The sequence below is a fragment of the Nyctereutes procyonoides genome, unplaced genomic scaffold (assembly GCF_905146905.1).
Source record: "Nyctereutes procyonoides isolate TBG_1078 unplaced genomic scaffold, NYPRO_anot_genome, whole genome shotgun sequence".
NCBI classification, from domain to species: Eukaryota; Metazoa; Chordata; class Mammalia; order Carnivora; family Canidae; genus Nyctereutes; species Nyctereutes procyonoides.
Genome location: NW_026575037.1, coordinates 15,126,589 through 15,149,177, shown reverse-complemented (window position 1 = coordinate 15,149,177; position 22,589 = coordinate 15,126,589). Strand labels below are relative to the sequence as shown.

General features: G+C 39.2%; 1 protein-coding gene across 4 annotated transcripts in view; it reads left to right on the top strand.

Moving 5' to 3' along the window:
- PROX1 (prospero homeobox 1) overlaps positions 1 to 5,982 on the top strand; it is a 57,894-nt gene extending 51,912 nt beyond the window's left edge. For all 4 annotated transcript variants that reach the window (XM_055319168.1, XM_055319167.1, XM_055319169.1 and 1 more), the window contains one exon: positions 512 to 5,982. In XM_055319168.1, coding sequence (XP_055175143.1) covers positions 512 to 697 — 186 coding nt within the window. In that variant the 3' untranslated portion in view covers positions 698 to 5,982. The remainder of the gene's footprint in view (positions 1 to 511) is intronic.
- The last annotated feature ends 16,607 nt before the right edge of the window (positions 5,983 to 22,589 follow it).

The following is a 22,589-nucleotide window of genomic DNA, read 5'->3' as shown; positions in this document are numbered from 1 at the left end:
TTTAGGTTTTCTTCATTTACAGGGGGTTTCGTTGATATCAAAGGCCAGTGATTTCTTATTCTATTTTTGGGAACATGCTTCGTCTTCATAATGGAAATCCAAAGGAAATAGGATTCAAATTCTGAAAGATTAGCCAGAGACTTGTCCCTGGAATACACCTGTTTGGTGAAGTGGGGAATCCCAACAGCGTGTCCCCTTTTCTTACCCGAATATTCAGAAGGGAATCCTGGTTTCTCCGCGTGTCTGCGTGTATCCTTTGCCCAAGGCCCTTTCTTTTCTTTTTTTCTTCCCCAAGGCCCTTTCTAAGACTTCACAAAGCTGTCCACCCTACATTACAATGCTACTATATATAAAGACTTTACATAAGAGAAGAGAGGCCGGCCATTTTTAGCAAATGCAGGTGCCATGTAAGCCCCTTTCTGCAAGAAAGAACTTAGCTCAATTTCCTTTGAAGAACTGGAGACTTGAAACTGAAAACTTTATTAATGCCATTGTCTCCTTGTATCAGCAGGTTCCAGAGAGATTCCTGGAAGTTGCGCAGATCACATTACGAGAGTTTTTCAATGCCATTATCGCAGGCAAAGATGTTGATCCTTCCTGGAAGAAGGCCATATACAAGGTCATCTGCAAGCTGGATAGTGAAGTCCCTGAGATTTTCAAATCCCCGAACTGCCTACAAGAGCTGCTTCATGAGTAGAAATTTCAACAACTCTTTTCGAATGTATGAATAGTAGCAGTCCCCTTTGGATGTCCGAGTTGTACGTGTCTAGATTTTGATTTCATATATATGTGTATGGGAGGCATGGATATGTTATGAAATCAGCTGGTAGTTCCTCCTCATCATCTTTCACTCATTTTCTTTGGTTTTCCATTGCAAGGGGATGGTTCTTTTCCATCGGTCTTTAGTTTACTTTTGCCCGAGGCCCTTAACATTTGGAGACTTTCAAATAGGGTTAATTTTCAGGGAAAAAAAAAAGAATGTTGACATGTGTAAAATCTCTATTCGCAAGGAAAGGCATTTTAAAGATGCTTCTGCTTGATTGATGGTTTATCGCAAATGGCAGTTGGCAGAGGGAGACCCGGGACACAGCACCACTCCACAGACGGTGGTGTGTTTCTCGTTTTTACTGCTAAGAAGGCCAGAAAACTCAATGAAACCACTACGTAAACTTAAATAATTTTGTTTGGTTGGAACTCCATTAAGTCGCTTTTTATTACATGTTTAAAAATAATGCCAGCGGCAGATGAACGGCTCACTTTTCACAAGTTACCCCCAAAAGGCCAGATTTCAAATAGAAAAATAGTCACTGTCAAGCCTTTCCGTAAGAGAAATGGCAGATAGCCCAAACTAGTACCAGTTTCTTACGGAGGCAGAGCAATTCTACACAAAACTGACTCTTTATCAAGATGAGGCGGGAAACTCATACCTGATCTTCAAATTACCTCTCTAAATTTTACAATTGGTTCTTCATAATGAGTGAGTACATGTCATTTTTCATAGAGAAAAACCCCTATGGCATAATTTTCTATTATCTTACATCAGATATTAAAAAGGCACATACGTTTCCAGTGTACTCTTTGCTCAACTTTGTTTATGTGCTTCAAAGAGTTATGATGTCTGTTTAATATTTAACACTTTTTTCCAAAAACACTATTTTCTGAATACCTTTCTCTAGTAAGGAATAAAGGACATCCCAAGTTGACCATAGAACTCCTGCCTACATTAGACTCTTGTTGACAGCTGCTAGCTGACTTGGTCTTCACCTCCGAAGAGGAGCACATGTAAGAATGACCTATTTTCATATACGATTCCACACTACCCGGATGGATATTCAAAGTGGTGACAGTCTAATGAAGTGTTTCTTCATTTTAGGTACAGCATTTTAAAGCAACTGATAAAGTCTCTTCGAATTCAGAAGCTAGTACTGACCAAAATGTGTGAACAGTGTAGAGACAGCATAGGAGAGGTTGGGGTTAACCCAAAAGATACAATTTCAGCACACATAAGAAAGCTAGCTGCTATTTTATGCTTTCTTCAATGGTTCTCCTCTTCTTCCTTTTTTCTCTTTTTCCGGTTTTTCAAAGGTGTACAGTGTCCCATACTTGCTTTTAAAAAGTCATATGGCATTCACGCTTGTTTTCTCAGATGGGTTTTGTGTGCAGATGCAGTAAGAATTCCTTGTTCATTCTAATAGGCTTTTCCAGACCCCCCCCCTCCCCTTAGGTCATTTGATACACACTTAAAGTGACACAGGAACAAACCTGGTATTTAGATTATATTGAACACAAATACCATTTTTCCTTAATTTTCATAAAAGTTACATTTGACTCTGGAGAATGCAGGTTGACCCATGTGACTACTAGCTGACCCAATCGCGGTAATTTAACATCGTTTATAAATTCTGCTGATGGACAGGAATGTATGGAGGCAATTATTGTCAGCACAAAGCCTTAAAACCTGCTGACTTTAAATTAAACGGCACAGTCCTATGATGCCCTGCATCATTCGGGAGGCTCACAGACTCTCACAGTGTGGACAGAGGGCAGCGACGCAGGTTTGAACACTACCGGCTTCTCTCCGCACCCACAAGCCAAATGCATTGTCCAGCTCGTGCTCCCCTACGTAGCACGCACAGAGCCAGCAGATCCAATTTGTTCTCATTCTGGCTTGCTTGAGGGAGAAAAAAAAGAAAAACATGTTCAGGTAATCATGACATTGAAATAAAAAAAAAAAAACCCAATCAGCACAAAGTAGGGAAGCAATCTCAACTTGTGGTCACACTCTTTTGCCTTGCTTCATGGGAAAGAGTATGAATTCATTGTTCACATCATTATGCAAGTGGGTCTTTGCTGCTCCAAGTAATTCACATCAACATTATGTTGCCATTGGCAAGGTAAAAGGCAAGACCGAAGTGTATTCACCTGTACGCAGACAGACTGCTAGTATCTTCTGATCTGGGGCACGTTCGGTATTGATTCCAGACTCATTTGGATCTTTAGTATTATTTTCCCCTGCCTTTCGAATTTAAGTAGACAAATTAAGCAAAAGTGTGTGTTCACCACCCATGTTGATGTGCTTATCTGTGATCATATCCGCTCAAGGTTCACTGAGGCATAGAAATTATTTCGAGTAGAACTTGCATGAGGATAAACTCACCTCTTTGTTCTGAAAATAGAACGCAATCACTTCTGCGTGTAGGTGGTTTTTCCCCTTTTACGATCACAAAATCTTGTGCCTGCCAGTGCATTGGAAAGTGACAAAAGTCTGTCTCTCAAAACTCCTACTTAACAATTTTGGGTTTGGTTTGGCTTGGTTTGGTTTGTTTTTTATCTTATTTTATTTTTTACTTTTTTTTTTAATCACCATCTTTCAAATCTCAGCTCAACTCTCACCAAGTGAAAATTGGCTGCCTGGGAGAAAGTTAACTTTCTAGGAAGGTGGGAGGGAGGATGAGGGACAGTTTACATAGGAAAAAGGAAGTCTAAAGTGCATGTTGAAATACCACATTACCACTTATTTTCTGCTAACCCTAAATTATTTTTGCATATACACTTGAGGTGATAGTCTGTGCCTAGACCTAAAATGCACCAGCGGGGGGATTTTTAAAAATCCTTCAAAATACCAGTTTTTTCCCACAAGTACAATTGTTCTTGTGCCTTCTGTGGCTTTCGATTTCATCTTTTTGACTTTATTTCCAATTACTACAGCTGCAATAAACACTAGATTTTTTTTCTGGCTGTTTGACATAACGTTGATAGCTATGCATATTTTGTGTCTTTTTAAAAACAAAGCGGGAGAATACGTTTTTGAAGAAGAGAATTTTTAGAACAGTTTGATACCGCAAATTATTTTTTCTTCAATTGTTTGAGCAGCATTCGAGTTTTGAAAATTCTTGTAGAAGCCAATTTTTTGTAACTGTGGTGCAAATCTTGTGTTTTCTTAGCCTAATGAAAAGTAGTATAGAAGCAATATTTCATACCATGTGCTATATATGTGTGTGCGGGTGTGTGAACGTAAAGACACATACACACATATACACACATGTAAAAATATACATATATATATGCGTGTGAAGTGGAAAGCTTACCTTTTCCTATCTAGATTTAAGGACCTATTTTAGACATTTGTTATGTTTTGTGAAAAGAATGTTCTATTTGCAACAACAAAACATTTAATTCTTACTGTATCTCTGGCTGTTTAATGAGGACGTTTCGCATTAAATGGTAAAACAACGTGGAAGATGGTAGAATGTAGTAATTATTTAAGAAACTGTTCACCCACATGTTCCTGAAGTTTGCTTTGTGCCTCCGAGTATTATTTAATTCAAGTGTTTTATGTTTGCAGAATCTTTGTTGCTGTGCTAGGGAAGTGGGTGGATATCATTTTTAAAAATGTTAAAAACAACAAAAAAAAGCAAAACAAAAACACTAAAGCAAGAGGGGAACTTTTATAAAGCAATGTAAATATTTAACCTCATGGCTGTTGTTACGTAAGACATGAGATTTTAATAAATAACTACATTCTCACAACATCTGTTGAATTTATTAGGAACACTACAGTGACTGTATAGACAGTTGAAAGCATTCTTGAAAATCCTGCTCTCTACTTTTAAAAGATAACAGTCTCTTTCATCAGATGTCAAGGGCAAGGGTAATGCAGTTTCTGTAAATTTAGGAAATTTCTTTTCTATGTACATGAAAACACTTAGTAAGAAACCCCCACCACCACGTACACGTACACACACACACACACACACACATACACACACACATATACAGGTTAATACTAAGTCATAAAGCTAAAGATTTGGGGGCTTTAAAAAAATAGGATGTCCCTCAGAAGCAATCATAAATTCATCAAAGAGAAAGTGGTTTACAGATTCCCTGAAAGCAGTGTACATGTGAGGACAGAGCAAAATCTCTTTGCCATGTATATTATAGAATATTCATCCGTGTGAATAGTACAAATGTTTCCTTCTGGTACAAACTCTGTGTTTGCAAATTGCAAGAAGCATTGTTTTCAAAAAGCTCCCCTTAAAAGAATGTAACTGGTTTATATGAGTAAGCGGTTACTGCATTGCACTTAAATGTTCTGTTGAAGGAAATGCAGTTTTGTTTTCTGTAGATCCGTTGGTTGTAAACCATCTATAAAACTAAAGCTAAAATGTTCATATTCAGAGCTGGGATCAAAACTGGTATTTAACCTTTGCATCTTCTTATAATTATCCTTCTAAGAATATAACAGGATCTGGAAGCGTCTGGACTTTGAGTCTTTAAACTGAGCCCTCTCTCAAATCTGACACCCTCTAAAACGCACAGACAGAAGCAGAAAAGGCAAACAGACTGGCCCTCTTTTGTGAAAATGTATTCATTCTGTGTTTTAGAATTATTCTAATCCTCCACGTTGGGGGGAAAAGCATTTTCAAATTGTATATTACCACTTCAAAATTAGAATTAGAAAAACAAATTGTATTTGGGGTTGGTCTCAGCGCTACCTACAAGAATCAAAGGTCATGGCTTCTCCCAATGTTGTCCCAGCCATTTTTCATATGTATATAGTATAAACCGTGACAAAACACTGCCTTTATATTATTTAGCAATATGTTGTAAATAGCATTATTAAGCTCTTTTTTTGTAATAAAGACCCTTTGATTTGAATATAGTACAATAACTGAACTGATAAAGTCAATTTTTGATTTTTTTTTAGCTAGAGGCAATTTCAATTGTGGATTTTTGTTGTTGTCTATTGTTCTGAAGACTTTGCATAATTTATTGGTTTAATTTATCCTAATTTATTTGATGAAGGTGTACAATTTTGTATTACCAAGGATGTACTGTAATATTAATTGATATGATAAAAAAATGAGACTCCCTGTCCATATTAAAAAGAAAATAAAAAAGGTGCAGTAGACAATTGATTTTAAAATAAAAGTACAAAAATTTAGTTTGGCAGCTACTAAATTTTAAAACAGAAAAAAAGTTGTTGGGTGGGTGGGTGGGTAGGGGGTTTTACTTTGTGTGTTTTAAGCTTTTGTATACTCTCCAAACTTTTACCTTTTGCTTTGTACCACTTAAAGGATACAGTAGTCCAATTGCCTTGTGTGCCTTCCATCTTCTCTTAAACTGAATGTATGTGCAGTATATATGCAAGCTTGTGCAAAATAAAATATACATTACAAGCTCAGTGCCGTTTGATTTTATTTAAAAAAACACGTGAAACATTTAACTTTTGGGTCCAAGTCCCATTTTAGGACAACAGGCCAGGTGTGACCAATATCCATTATAGAACTTTGCTTTCATTAAAATGTTTAATTACACAAGTCTAACATAAATGCATGCAACTCCTAGCAATGACCTTTTTTTCTTCAGACAGTTGTAGTAATTGGATAGATTTCTCTTTAAAACCTCTTCTCCCCGGACAGCACCCGGTGGCTCAGCGGTTTAGCTCAGCCTTCACCCCGGGCATGATCCTGGAGACCCGGGATCGAGTCCCACGTCGGGCTCCCTGCATGGAGCCTGCTCCTCCTTCGGCTTGTGTCTCTGCCCCTCTCTCTCTCTCTCTCTCTGTGTGTGTGTCTCTCATGAATAAATAAATAAAATCTTAAAAAAAAAACCTCTTCTCCCCGATTGAACTTTATTTAGCCATCAAAATTTTAATTTTAAGATGGTAAAAGCTTTGGCTCAAAACAATATTGTGAGCTACATTTAATTCAACAATTGCAAATGTCTAACAATTCTAAGAGCAAGGAGAGATGTTCCCAAAAGTCAAGGAGTGGCAAATAGGTCACTTGAAATATGGGGAGGGAGAGCTCCTATTGTTTCTACTCTGGTTGGGCTTGGAACTAAGTACTAATGTAAATTTCCCAAAACTTTTCTAGAATGTTCCTTTAAACATGACTGGCAGCATGTGTGATACTAAGACCACTGTTCCTGTGGCTTTTGAAAATTTCCTTTATCTCTTTCACGTTGGTTTAAAATCCTGTCTTCTTTATCCTTGAATTAGGAGCAGAAATAATTTTTTTAAGGATTTATTTATTTGAGGGAGAGAGAGAGAGACCATGCACACGCACATAGGAGCAGAGGGGAGAGGCAGAGGGAGAAGAAGCAGCAGACTTCCCACTGAGCAGGGAGCCTGATAATGGGATTCCATCCCAGGACCCTGAGATCATGATGAGCTGAGGACTGAGATACCCAGGTGCCCCAGAAGCAGGAATAATTAGCAAAAATCTTTTACCTACTTGAAATTAACTCCGTTATACATCACAGCTGCACCTCCCTTTCTGCCTTCCATATTACTGTAGACTGACTGAGTCTTCTTAATCTCAGATTTCTTTTGCTTTCACCTGAGATGAAATGATATCTTGACCCTGTTCATGCAAAGATGCTTAGAATCAATGCAATAACAAAACTATTAAATAATAACAGTATTTTTCCATTTAAAGTTATTTTTGTATCAATGGCACAGATTTAAATTCCAGTCTTCCTAACTTAATTGGGCAAAAGAGCGTGCGTCTCTCTATGCCAAAATATTTATTCTCTGATTGGAGGAAACAGACACTTTGCAGATGAGTTTTAAATAAATACAAGAAGATAGAAGAGTCATTATACTACTTCAAATGCCTTCCTCCTTCCAAAAGCAGATGAAAGAGGAAGAGTGTCCTTGTTTACAAATTATTAAATATATTAGTTTATTTAATAAATTAAATAAACTATTATAAATTTATTATTATAAATAATAAATTAAATTATTAATTTATTTAATGAATAATTTACTAAATATAACAAATATAGGTTTATTATTATTATTATTGAAAATATAGCACCAAATTGTTTATTTTGTGACTTTAAATTATCCAGTGGTGTTGGTCTAGAACAATATGTACTGCTGTTCTCAACAGTGATCTGACCCCTGATCACAGGCCTTATTCCACAGATGTCCCCATGTCTGCCAGTACTCCTGCTATTCTTGAAAATATAAGCGCTACAAGCTAATAATCAAGGAAATGTTGGGTTTATTCATTGTGATCGCCATTTATCATCATAAATAATTTACAAGTTTTTCCTAAAGACTAACAGCTAAGAAGCATCCCATTTCCACAATTAATTTACTAACACATGCTAAGGTAACGAATAGATGCCCTTGAATAAAAGTCACAGGAAAACATGAAATACTTGCCACATATTGCCAAGTCCTGGAATCTACGAATACTTCTGTATTTTAAAAGGCATATCAGAGAGGGTGACAAAACATGAAAGACTCCTAACTTTGGAAAACAAACAAGGGGTAGTGGAAGGGGAGGTGGGCGGGGGGATGGGGTCACTGGGTGATGGGCACTGAGGGGGGCACTTGATGGGATGAGCACTGGGTGTTATGCTATATGTTGGCAAATTGAACTCCAATAAAAAAAGAATATACAAAAAAAAATTCTGTCCTGAAATGAGAAATAAAAGGCATAAAATACAGGGGACATATATAGAAAGGAAAAGAACTAATACAGTTTTTAAAACTGGCTGGTATGACTAATATCATTTTGTCTAAACAAAATTGTGAAAGATTGCTAGAGAAATAAATGTGCTATACCCCCTTCCCCTCACCAATATAGCCCTCTGGAGGGAGGGTCAAGATACTGGTGTCAGATCTTGAAGGGTAACTTCTTTCACTAAAGGAAAAATAACCAAGAGAGCACTACTTTGGGTGCCAGAAGACTTTCCTTTAACCAGCTCATTTCTAAACATCTTTTCTACCCAAGGAAACCTAGGCAAGACACTTAACTGCTCTAAGTGCCCAGAAGAAGCCCAAGAAGGCTGAAGGATTCTTAGGATCAGTGGAGCCATCCTGTTGACTTTCTCTGACAGATTCCTATGTGAAAAAAAAAACTATTGAAACATTTTTGCTTCTCCTTAGAGAATTGAAGATGCAGGACAAGGCAAGGGCAAAATTCTAAAGTTGGCCAAGTGTGACTTTGGATCCTCTTCTCTCTGTTCATGATCCATTCTGCCTCTTGCTGCCCCAGCCTCCCTCTGTCCATGGAGAGGAGACATCTAGTCAAGTTAACAAATGGTCTCTGACTCGGTGTGTTTCTCTTCCAGTGGTATATGCATAAAAAGATACATAGTGCACAGGAATACATATTACATTTTCATATTAGGTCCAAGGTCACCTGAATGTGAGTGATTAGGGACTAGAGGCCTCCCCCAGAAAACATAAAGCCAGGTCTTTCAGGTGGTATCACTCGTGGCTACACCTTGCCTTGATGCAGTACCGTCTGTCAAGGCAGCTCTGCCTCTCAGGCTTCCGTCCCTCCCTTTCCAGGACTTGTTTCCTGCTTGCAGTCATAGAGTCCTTCCAAATATCCCCAGAGTTGTTCGTAAGAACTCCCAGAAGGAGGGACCCTTCTCCCGTGGATCTTAGAGATTTTCCTGGTAGAGTAAAATGACTAGCACTCAAGAAATTTTAGAGATAATCAAATTCAGTGGCTTTTATGCCCCAGATCTCTAAGGCAATATGATATTCTCTCAAAAGCTACCAGATTGAGACCTCTTTTAACTGGAGGAGCTGCTTCTTCATACCAAGGTACGATAAAATGTTCGTTGAAAAACAAAAGTTCTCTGCTTAAAATAACAATGATCTCGTCAGGTGTGATGAGGCAGATCCCTAAGGATAAATATGAATAGTAAGTAATGAGTTAAGTTCTGCTGAACCTTTATCTAAAGAAAGCAGTTTTCAGGGCACCTGGGTGGCCCAGTTGGTTAAGCGTCTGCCTTCAGCTCAGGTCATGATCCTGGGATCCTGAGACGGAGCACTGTGTCTGGCTCCCTGCTCAGTGGGGAGCCTGCTTCTCCCTCTGCCCCTACCACCTGCACGTGTTCTCTCTTTCTCTTCCTCTCTCTCTCTCTCTCTCTCTCTCTCTCTCTCTCTCTCTCAAATAAATAGATTTAAAAAATCTTTAAAGAAAATAAAGAAAGCAGTTTTCTGCTAACCAACAACACAGGACTCATTGGGTAGAGCAAGAGATCTTTAAGGATAAATGTAAAAATTAAATAACAGCCTCTATGAGTTCTGTCAAACCTTTGAAAAAGAAAGAGAGATCATTCTTACAACATAAAAAGAGCACAGAACCTGGTACATGGGTTTGTGCCGAATCACTATTCGTTTCCTTTCTTCTCCTGCAGTGGATGGCTTTTGTCAGCTTGCCACGTTGTTTTAAGTTGTGATGGAAGAATTATGCCCAGACCCATTGAAAGTTCCCAGGACATTCAAATTTTGAAGAACACAGAAGTTCTTCAGGAACTGAAAGCTCCTCTCTCACACTTACCATTTCCCCAGGCCCTTGCCCTCAGCCTCAGACCTAGAGTTGTTGTAGCCACACCTCCAGCCAGCCATGCTTGGGTAAGCCCCAGAATAGGAGTGAAGCAGCTTAGAAAGATTAAAGTGCCACAACAGCCTGAAACAGAATCACTCAGGCTGCCTCTACCCTGGCAAAGGGGAGGGTATTATTTGCAAAGCCCCCTGCTGAGTAGTCCAGGTGCTAGCTAGACAGGCTCAGGAGATAGTTTGGCAGCCACCCTGGAAAAAATGCCTGTGTCTCTGCAAATAAATCTGCTGGTGGAGAAAGCACTGGGTTTTCCCCATTGCTTGTGCAAATAGTACTCTGTGCTTTGCTGGTATTGGAAATTCCTTGGTGTGAGTAGCTCTAGACCATCAAAATTGGGGCTATGGATTTCTTGTCATTGTTATTACCCTTGACCTGTTGGGAAATAGTTCCAAAAATCAATGGTCCTATTTCCAATTATTCACAAGTGGAAAATATTCGGTAACCAGAAGAAATGTTCTCCCTAAGTCCCAGGTCAGCAACTGATAGGAAGGTGGAGCAAAAGAGTCTTGAAGTCTGGCACAGACAAGGGGAAATGATTATGCACCCAAGCGTGGTATGAGTGTAGGCAACTGAAAAACTCATGAATCATTATACATTACCAATTGAGTATTATTTATGTCTTTTCTCCATTTGATATTCAAGAATTCGCAGAATCACCACTATGATTAAACATGTGAGAAATCTCAGTGAAGTGGACGCATTTCTAAGCAAAAAGAAGGTATCAAATTTTACTCTCTAAGCAATAAAAAAAGAATTAAAAGAACCAAGGCCATAGAAGAAATTGTAAAAGTTGTCAAAAAAACTAAACTAAATACAAAGTATTTCCTCATCTAATGGCATCTGGCCTTTATAGTTTTATGGGTGAAATACATCAAATATTCAAAAAGAGGCCATATTGGATAAACAGATCATCCCAATCTGTTTTATGAAGCCCACATCTAGTACCACAAATGCAAAAATCCTAAATAAAAATATATAAATATAGTTGAGCAGCGTAGTAAAAAAGAAAAATACAGTACTACAAACAAGCAGGGTTCATTACTTGTAATAAACTGGGATGCGGGAAGATCTGGATTTACTTCTTGGTGAAAAGCAGGAAAAAGTTTCTTGATGTGTTGATTTGTTTTGTCTTCCCTATCTTCTAATGACGATGGCAACAAATATTTCTTGTTGGCACAGTTAACCCAACCACTATGTGCTATTGTCTCCTAATTTTTTCTTCAGCAAGGGCCAAGTAGCCTTTGCTCCATCGGCCATTTTAGTTTGCTGGGTTGCCTAATTCAGAGGTCATATCTCATTTGAACATGTCTTTTTGAAATGCCAAGTCTTTGGAGAAAGCCAGATTCATATAGAAGAGCTCTAAGGATTTCTCTCAATTTAAAAAAGAAGGAGATAAAGGGGAAAGAAATCCAGAAAAGTAATGCTAATTAAAAATAGGCTATTTGATCTATGTAAAAGGAATACTGATACTTTCGTTTTCCAGAATGTCAATTTAAAATAAAAACCTGGTTTTTTATATTCTAAGAGGAAAGAGTAAAATACCATGCTCTAAAGAAGTGAGTTGGGCAGCACGCACCCTGAGCAATTTGGTGAAGCTTACAAGAGCTGCCTTTATAAGCAACAGGACACTGGAGAGGAACTTGACATTATCCATAATTTTTTAAAATGTGCATGGCTTTGCCTCACCAACCCCACATCCAGCAATCAAGTCTTTAGAATATCTTTACACATGAGCACATAGGAATTACAAAGGCACGTATTTGGTTATATTAAAATGTATGATTTTTTTTCTTTTTCTTTTTTTTTAATAACTCAGGTTAAACTCTTATATCAAGCTCCTTTTTTGTCTGATGGGAGAAACTATCTAGTCACATCAGGCATCCTCAACCATCTCAGACAAGGTTTTATCCCTTTTTGTGCCTTTCCTTCAGGACGGGCATCTAAGTTCCCGGGGTAGCAAGGAGGCTTCTGGTTCTCAGCTAATGTCCTCTCTAGTCTTTGAGCAAGGAAGCATGAGGCATTTGATTCTGAGTTGTTACCAAGGTGCCATGCTTTGCTAAAATGTTCATTACTGCATTGGGCTTCTGAGATGCAGAATTCACACCACGTTCCTCTGAGGCATTCTCAGACCCTCACTGGCTCAATTCTTTGCCATCCGATGTCCAATAGTCTGGACACAGGAATGTTTGACTCTTGCCTCAAGTGACTCTGAGGACAGTACTCATAAAGTCCATACCTTACTGTAGACACACCATGTTGGTCCAGGACATTTCCATATGCCTTCTATAGTCAAGGTGCCAGATGGAACATAGATACAAATTCCTTCTTCTAAACCCCAGACATACTTGGCTGTTCTGTCCTCTCCCCAAGCCTCAGGCTCAGCCCAGGACACTGGGGGCAGGGTGCCTTTGCAGAGACAGGGCTTGATTAAGTCTCTTGGCCATTCTGTCCCTCAGTCCAGGAAAACTTCCAGCCAGTGAGGATAAGTTAGTTTGGTTCCTCATTCATTATTACTCTGTTCTTTGTTGTGGATTAAGCTTTTTGCTTTGATTCCTTTGGTGCTTTCCATTTGAAACTAAGAAGTCTTTTCTCGTTTGTTTTGTTTGTTTGTTTGTTTTGTTTTGTTTTCTTTATTTATTTATTTATTCATGAGAGACACAGAGAGAGGCAAAAACATAGGCAGAGGGAGAATCAGAGTCCCCGCAGGGAGCCTGATGAGGGACTCAATCCCAGGACTCTGAGATCACAACCTGAGCCAAAGGCAGATGCCCAATGACTGAGCCACCCAGGTGTCCCAAAAGTCTCTTCTTTTAGCATGTAAACATATATTTTTCCCCTTACTCTGTCAAAAATTAGTTTTCAGGAAAATTTTAAGATTTATTCCACTTCATCCCCTCCCCACATCCAATGTGTAATGAAATAGCAATAACTGTTTGTGTGTGTGTGTGTGTGTGTGTGTGTGTGTGTGTGTGCTTATATCCCCGTGTCTGGTTTATTTTATAACTGGAAGTTTGTCCTCTTTGACCCCCTTAACCCCCTTCACCCATTTCTCCCATCTTCCACCCCCCACCTCTGACAACCACCAATCTGTTCTCTGTATCTATGAGCTTGGTTTATTTGTTTGCTCTTTAGATTCCATGCATAAATGAGGTCATACAGTATATGTCTTTTTCTGTCCGACTTATTTCACTTAGCATAATACCTTCAAGGTCCATCCATGTTGTCACAAATGGCAAGATTTTCTTCTTCCTTATGGCTGAATAATATTCCATTGTATATATACATCACATTTTCTTTAGCCATTCATCCATAGATGCATACTTAGGTTGTTTGCATATCTTGGCTACTGTAAATAATGCTGCAAAGAACATAAAACAGTCTTTCTTATCACTGAAGGGAAAAAAAAAGCCTGGCTCTGGCAAATTAAAAGCCTTGACTTTCAAGACTATTATCTCAATACTAAATGTTAAGACCCTATTTAGAAATTCTGAAGTCAAAACCTTGATTCTTATTTCTCTGCATGTGCTCCATGAATCCTTTCTAGAAGAAGTTCTTGCCCCGATGGAGCAAGGAAGAGTCACAGATAACTCGCTTAAAGAAGGAAAGACTTCAGTTACTGTATCTAAATTTTGTGTGGCATGTTCAGAGATATTCATTGCAGGGTGATAAGTAACAAGGGAAAATTGCAGATAAACTAAACATCCATCAGTAGGTGAAATGTTAAAATATGTTACTTTACTCCTCTTTAAGTTATATTTAACTTGGGAACAAATGACCTCAAGAAGTTTCCCTGTTATATTATCACAGCCACACACACACACACACACACACACACACACACACACACACAATCTTGTCTCTGCTTTTTTTAAAGTTTTATTTGTGCCTTTTAGTAGTAAGATCTGTATTTTATTTTATTTTATTTTTTTAATTTTTATTTATGATAGTCAGAGAGAGAGAGAGAGGCAGAGACACAGGCAGAGGGAGAAGCAGGCTCCATGCACCGGGAGCCCGATGTGGGATTCGATCCTGGGTCTCCAGGATCGCGCCCTGGGCCAAAGGCAGGCGCCAAACCGCTGGGCCACCCAGGGATCCCCAAGATCTGTATTTTAATTCCATGGCCTGTGAAATATTATGTATCCAATAAAAGTTTGAGATTGAGCTATAGCTATATAGTGAAATGGAAAGTTACCCATAATATGTTGTCAATTTTTTAAAGTAAACATGACAATATATTTATATAACATGACTCCACTTTGGGTTTCTTTTGTTTAAGCTGATATATCTTGATCTAGATCTCTGTGCACGTGCACACAGACACACTCTCTGTGAGGACACACAGTAAATAAATAAACGCTGCCACTAAGGAGTGGAAGTAGGCAAAGAGGCAGTTAGGTGACAGGGGAGTTTCCACATCTATGTCATACATTTCTTTCTTTAAAAGATTTTATTTATTTATTCATGACAGACTCAAAGAGAGGCAGAGGGAGAAGCAGGCTCCCTGCAGGACTCGATCCCGGGACCCCGGGATCATGACCTGAGCCAAAGGCAGATGCTCAGCCACTGAGCCAACCAGGCAACCCTATTTTATACATTTCTGAATAAATGTACACATTTGATTTTTTTCAGCAAGCAAGGCATTTATATTGAGATATGAAAGCACAGAGGGAAAGCACATCCTTCACTACAGAGAGGAAATGAGGTCCTGCACTGGATGGTTGGATCCACCAGCCTGGCCTGTGTCCTCCTGCGGCCTGCCTGCACCACCCAGCTCACGCAGCCATCAGCGACACCTGCAGAAGGTGGAGGCACAGAGCCAGCATACCTACATCCAAAGCCCATGACTCGCTAGGTTTTTAGTCCTTTTGAACCTTGGCTTTACAAAATCCAGACCTTTTGTAAAAATAGCAGCTACCTCTCAAATGAAGGAGTAAACAAGTTGTGCTGTGCGAAGGGCCTGGTGTACAATGTGCTCAATACATGGGAGGAGGCAGAGGTGGTCAGGAGGGAAGAATGATGGTTCACCATGAGGTATGGGAGGCCTGGAAGCTCGGCTGCCCCCACAGGGTGGGTGGTCACTGACATTTTAAATGCCACCCCTTGGTGCTTGATTCCTTTTCCTTTCTCTTGCCAAATTGGTTGCCCCAGATCAACTATCATGGAGCATCTGGTAAGGGACACAAGCAGGGGACGCAAACAGGAGTGAGTGATATGCTTTCTCAGATGAGTATGCTCCACGTGGGATGTGGGGGTGCATGTGATAAGCGGGAAAGTTGGGGGCGTCAAATGTGCAGGAGGGATGTGCTATGTGTTGCTTGGGTCAGTGCGACCATGGGTTCATAGTTCCCTAGCACAGAGAAAGAAGACATGGGCAAAGAGGCAGGGCAACTTTATTTAGGAAGACCAGAGTGCAGGGTGAGTGAGCAGGAAACAAAAAATAAATAAATAAACTTGTGAGGGAGGGGTGCCTGGGTAACTCGGTGGTTGAGTGCCTGTCTTTGGCTCAGGTCGTGATCCCATGGTCCTGGGCTCGAGTCCCGCTGGGAGCCTGCTTCTCCTTCTGCCTATGTCTCTGTCTCACTCTGTGTGTCTCTCATCAATAAATAAATAAAATTAACTTGTGATATGGGTGACATGAAAACCGTGCTGGAAGTCCGGGTGGAGGGCAGAGCCGGGGCACAGAGGGGCATGGTGAAGCAAGTGCACTCAGGTAGGAAACTCACCCTTGGCCTATTGGGATTTGCCGCTCCCTCTTCTGGGAACAGGAGCCTTGGGCAGAGCCTGTAGAGTGGCAGAGATGGGAGTCAGAGGAAATCCAGGCCATGGGCACCCCCACCTGTCCTGACCTCTCACCCTGAAGCCTCAGGAAAGGGAAAATCAATCACTGGGCTCCCGAAGTGCCGGAGCCTCAGGTCTGGGGCTGGAATTTGACCCACGCAGAGTGTTTACTGATCTAGAGGCGGATAGGTGCAAATGAGCTCATCTTTATCTTGGGAGGAAATTAGGGAGACCAGACGGAGACAAAGCCACATTTTATTCAATGAAAATCTAGCGCCACCTCCTCCCCCCTGACCCCCCTCCCCAACAACACACACACCATCGTGGAAAACATCTGCCTGCCTAACCTCGTCTCCGAAGGGCAGCTCTGAAAGATCAACAGGGAATTAGGAGCTGACTGAAAACCAAAAAAGTTATTCCTGAATATCTTCCATTTACCCCCTCTTGCTGATCTGTATACTCTTTTTCTCCCCCTGCAGTTTGCAAATATTGACTAAGTTCAAGGGCAGCAGCATAAGGTCTAACTTCAGAGTTAGCATGAGGTGAAATACTTAAGGTGGTGCAATCCTGCCCTCGTGAAGAACATATTAGATCCCAAGGTTGGTTATGGGCAGTTCTTGTCCCCTGACCCAGTTGATATTTGTTTTATCAAGTCAGGGACTATTTTTGTCATCATTGTTAATCTCCCTCTTGCCAGATCTGTTTTGGCCGAGGGCATGCACTTGAGGTATGTTAGAAGAATGGAGTGCAGTATTGTGGGAAAGAATTACCACTAATTCTGTCTGCCTACAGCTTCCTCGGCCCTGTTCATCTGATCTTCCCAGACTAAGCAAAATTGTGGATGGAAACTCCTACAAGTCTGTGACCCGGATCCAAGAAGCCAATTGTGAGGCTGAAAGAACAACATAGCAACATTCCCATGATGACTACAGGTCTTCACTCTGTTGGAAAGAATTCTGACTTGCCCATCAGGGTAGAGCTTGACAGAGCACTCTCCCAGTAAAGAAACCCCGGGGCCAAGTGGATAAGTCCAGCTCACTTAGACTCATCTTTGGCCTCAGTATTTCTTAAGTCTTGTCTCAGAGATTCCTGGAGACCTGGCCTAAGATCTCTAGCTGGAGCTTAGAATGAACTAACACTTCAGACGAATGTGTTTTGGAGTTCAACAGACCCTGGTTCAGATCTTCATTTCTCTAAGCCTCGGTTTCTTCATGTGTGAAAATAATCATAACAATACTTTCCTTGCAAGACTGTCATGAGGATTAAATGCAGTATTGTATCTGAAAGCATTTAACACAGTGCCTGTTACTTAAAATGGGATTAATATGTTTTAGTCTCCTTCCTTCCGCTCAGCTCCTCCAGCTGCTGGTGTATCCCCTTTCTCTGCCGCATACATTTGACATAGTGGAATCAGGCCAGTGATACTTGAGGGGATACCATCAAAGTACGAATGAAGAGACATAAAGGAAAGTTAAACAATGGTCAGAACAGCAATACTCACTCTTAAATGATTTGAGTATACACCGAGGGGGCTTTACTGACATTTGAAAGACTGCAAATACATAAATAAACTTGTACTTGGATGACTGCTTCCTAGACCTGGACACAGCCAACAAAAAAATCTACACATGGAGGCTTTTGCTTGGAGAGTTGTTTTGTTTGTTTGTTTTAATTTAAATACCATAGAGGCCGTCATAGTCTTCCTTTGATATTAACGATGTGACTCAGTTGCCCAATGCACTGATGAATCTCCCAGGTAGTTTGTTCAAGGGAGAGATGATATTCTTTTAGATGCATGGGAGCTTCAGCCACTCTAAGTAGCATAGCATAGTGAGATGCTATACACCATCTTCTTCTTTTTTAAAGATTTTATTTATTTATTCTTGAGAGACACAGAGAGGCAGAGACATAGGCAGAGGGAGAAGTAGGCTCCCTGTGGGGAGCCCCCATGCGGGATTCAATCCAGGGACCACAGGATCATGTTCTGAGCCAAAGGCAGACGCTCAGCCGCTGAGACACCCAGGGTCCCTATACACCATCTTCTATTTGAAAGTATCGTATCTAAACATTCTGGTAGACTGGGTAATCTTTAGTCACTTCCTCTCTTAGCAAAATAAGAGTGGCTGGAATCTACCAAGCCATATCCTCTTGTTGGGCATCCTGAGTTATCCCTGATATCTCAAAAACAAACTTGCTTCCTAACCTTTAGATTAAATGGCTATTTGCAAAGTAGATGGTCAGATCTGTAATTTTTATAAGTCAGTATTCAGAGTTTCTGTTGGCAATTATTACTTCTATACACAATATAGCCCATTCTCCAATGTATCTGACCTGGTCAGAGGGAAGATTAAATGGACAATTGAGCATTGAAAATATATTTATGTTTGATCTTGGAGTGATAACATGTCAACCTTGAGAGAAGCTCACATGGTAACTCCTGATACTAGCTTCTGTTTCTCCATACATGGTACTTCCCACTGGCACCAGAGCTAGACTCAAGCAAAGATTGGGAAAAACCCATAGAGGACACTCTAAGTATTTGGAGAATTCATGTACATTTTAATTTATTTTTTACGTGTTAAACAATGAAAGCACACAATGGAAATAAAATAACCAAACATAAAATATCAAGAGTAAAGCTATAAAACTATACTCCAAAGACATAAAGAAGACCTAAAAGAATTAAGTCAGACAACAATAATAATAATAGTAGCTAACATTTATTATGCTATAATGTGCCAGGAATTATCTAGATGATTTCTTTAATCTCAGAAATCTTATGAGTTATTATTGTGATTATCCTCATTTTTTTAAAAAAAAAGGAAAGTAGGGCACATAAAGGAGGGTATAACTTTTTGCACAGGAAGACTCAAAATGATAAACAATTATTTTGCCTAATTTGCTCAATGACTTTATTCTCTAAATTAATGCAATTTACCCTATTAATTAATGCAGTCCCAATCAAATTAGAGGACTCTATGGAATGTAATAATTTTTATTTATTTATTTACCTAAACAATTTTTTTTACCTAAACAATTTTTAAGTTCACCTGGAAGAGAAAGTGCTACAAAGAAAGCCAAGAAAGTATCAAAGACTAAGAAGAAAATTATTTTTTATAACTATTAACAACTACATTGAAGTTCAGTAAGATTGTTGGGTACACTCAAGGGCTTACAATGAAGCCCAGCACACAGAGGACAAGCAAATCAATTGATTTGGAGAATCAATGTATATTTCTATCTATTTTTTCAATGATTTGCCCCAGTGGATAGAAAAACAAAATATGAAGTCACAGTAATCAGAACTGAGAAATACAGTTTAAGAAAGCAGATAAGAAAATCCAGAAACAGACACAAGTAAACATAGAAATTTTGTCTATAATTAAAAATAACTTTCAAATCAGGACAAAAAGATATTCCATAGCAAAAGACATTCAGAACTACTCAACAAAGAGCATTATGATGATTTGCTAATGACAGGGAAGAAAGATCCCCATCTGACAATATATGCAAAAATAAATTATTGATGGCCAAAAGGTTGAAAATACATATTCACATACACATGCACACACACTCTTACTATAAACAACACACACAAAGATTCTGTAAAAAAATTCTACCATCTTGCAGTTGGAAGATATTTTAAACAACAGAGAACCAGCTTGAAGCTATAGAGAAGTAAAATTAAATATGTGGCTATAAAAAAGCTAAATCTCCGCAACAACAACAAAAGTGGAAAAATTTAGAGAAAATAAAAAGAAGATCCATATTAGGTACACTTAGACTAATTAGCCTTACTGTACAAAGCACACCAATAAGTCATTTTAAAAATTGTACCATTCAATCATAAAATGGTCAAAGAACATGAACAGTCAAGATGCCAAAGAAGAAATAAATGTGGCTAGTGAATATGTGAAAATATGCTTAACTTGACTCTCAATCAGAGAGGTGCAAATTAAAACAATACCATCTTTTGCCAATTAGATTAGTAAAAATGGAAATTATTGATGTTATCCAGTTTTGACAGGGGTATGGGGAAATAGGCACTCTGAGGCATTACTGCCAGATTATAAGTAGATATTTTTTAGGGTCGCCTGAATGGCTCAGTCGGTTAAGCATCCTACTCTTGATTTTTAGATCAGGTCGTGACCTCAAGGTCCTGGGATTGAGCCCCGTGTTGGGCTCCTTGGTTAGCAGAGAGTCTGCTTGAAGATTCTCTCTCCCTCTCCCTCTGTGCCTCCTCCTGTTTGCATGCATGCTCTCTCTCTCTCTCAACTAAATAAATATTTAAGATGATAGATAAATAGATAGATGATAGATGATAGATAGATAGATAATAGATAGATAGATAATAGATAGATAGATAGATAGATAGATAGATAGATAGATAGATAGATATTTTTAAGAGGACAAATTGACAATAACTGTCAAAATTTAATATGCCTTAGTGGTTCTACCTCTAGGAAATGGATATATGCACAAAATACACAAAAATAGATAAGAAATTTTATTTAAAACATTGTTTTCAAATGCACAATTATTATCTATCAGTCGATGAATGATTAAGTAAATTATTTGATATCCTTATTTGGAATACTATAGAATAATTTTTAAGATGAAATAGATCTTTATATAACAACACAGAAAAGTCTTCAGGGCAAATTACAAAAGTCTAGGAGCAGAATACTAGAGTACTATATTTTGTTGATTCTAAAAATCATTTTCCCATATATCAATACTTCTGAAATTGTGGTGCATCCTGCAATCAACAGCTTCTAAAAATTATAATAGGTAGCATTTTCTTCTTCTTAGTAAAATGCAAACCGATGGCATGTTTACAATTGATTTTATGAATAGTAAATCACATAATCTTATTTATATTTAAATTATATTTATTTATACATCTAACAGCATGAGTAATTGAGAACTTAATTGGTGCCTTCTTTAAGAGAGAGAGAGCATGGCTCAGGTCAGGGGGAAGGACAAGACAGAGAGAGAGGAAGAGAGAATCTTAAGCAGACTCCACACTCAGTGTGGGGCCCAACACGAGGCTCAGTTCCACAACGCTGTGATCATGACCTGAGCCGAAATCAAGAGTTGGACACTTAACCGACTAAGCCACCCAGGCACCCCTGATTGGTGCCTTTGTTGTGTACCAGTCTTAAAGGGAAATAAAGAAGAGAGAGGAGGAAGAAGTGAAGCAGAAGGAGAATTTTCTTCTATTCCCTTTAAGGGCTTCCTGTTCTTTATCTCATTGAACTTGGATCATACATTGCAGGCGACTTTATAAGCTTTAACCATCAGAGCTATCAGGTAATGGCACTGCCCCTGAAAACGAGAGGATGTAGGCTTTTGTGTCTCAAGTTAAGAGAGGGATGTAGACAACTCCATGCCCTGGTGACCAGAGAAGATGGGAATTTAGGGTTTAGGTTAGGAGGCCAGAAAGCTGTTTCCCTAAAGTGGAAGGATGGATGGAATTGCTACCTGGGTGCCTGTGGAGTTCTGGGTACCAGGAATGTAGTGTCAAAGGCAGAAGCAAAGATGTCTGCAACCAAGCTTTTCATAGTAGCAGAGGTGCCCCAGAAGAGCTTACCTGCTTTTAGTAGCCTTTAGTGTTATAAGGAGAAAGAACCTAATACAAAAGAGTAATTGATGAGAGACCCAAGGTCCATCCACAAACCCTGGAGTTTTCAATCAACCTCAAGGAAAAGAGAGAGCATTTCCATAACGCAGATTACATATCTAGCCAGCTCTGGTGGAAAAGGACTGGGGCACATTATAGAAGGAAATGTCCTATTGCCTGATTCTTTCTTTTTTAAAGATTTATTTTTTTTAATTTTAGACGGAAAGAAAGAGAGGAGAACACCCGGGGGGAGGGGCGGAGGGAGTGGGGGAGAGAGAATCCCAAGCAGACTCCTTGCTAAGCATGGAGCCCAACTCAGGACTTGATCTCACAACCCTGATATCATACCCTTAGCCAAAATCAAGAGTCGGATACCCAACTGACTGAGCCACCCAGGTGCCCCAGCCTATTGTTTGATTCTAAATGCTCTGGACCAATTTGTACAAGATAGACAAATGGATGATAGATTCGATAGGTAGATAGATAATAGGTAGACAGACAATAAGTAGATACTTGGGATTGGAGAGGAGACATCAAGGGCATCTTTTATTTTTTACTGTGTAAACTTTCTATTATTGAGTTTTTACAAGCTTTATTGCTTTTATCATTTTACAATTTTATAAAAGAAATTTTACTGTAAAAAATGATATAAATCAATAGCTCCAATTTGATGTACACATTTGCTTATTTAGCACATTTGAATTGAGCTCACCTTATGTGCCCAGCACTCAGCTGGATCCAGGGAGAAATGGACATGACCATTTATCCTCGAGGAACTCCTGGTCTCCAGAGAGCAAATGCACCAAAAGGGG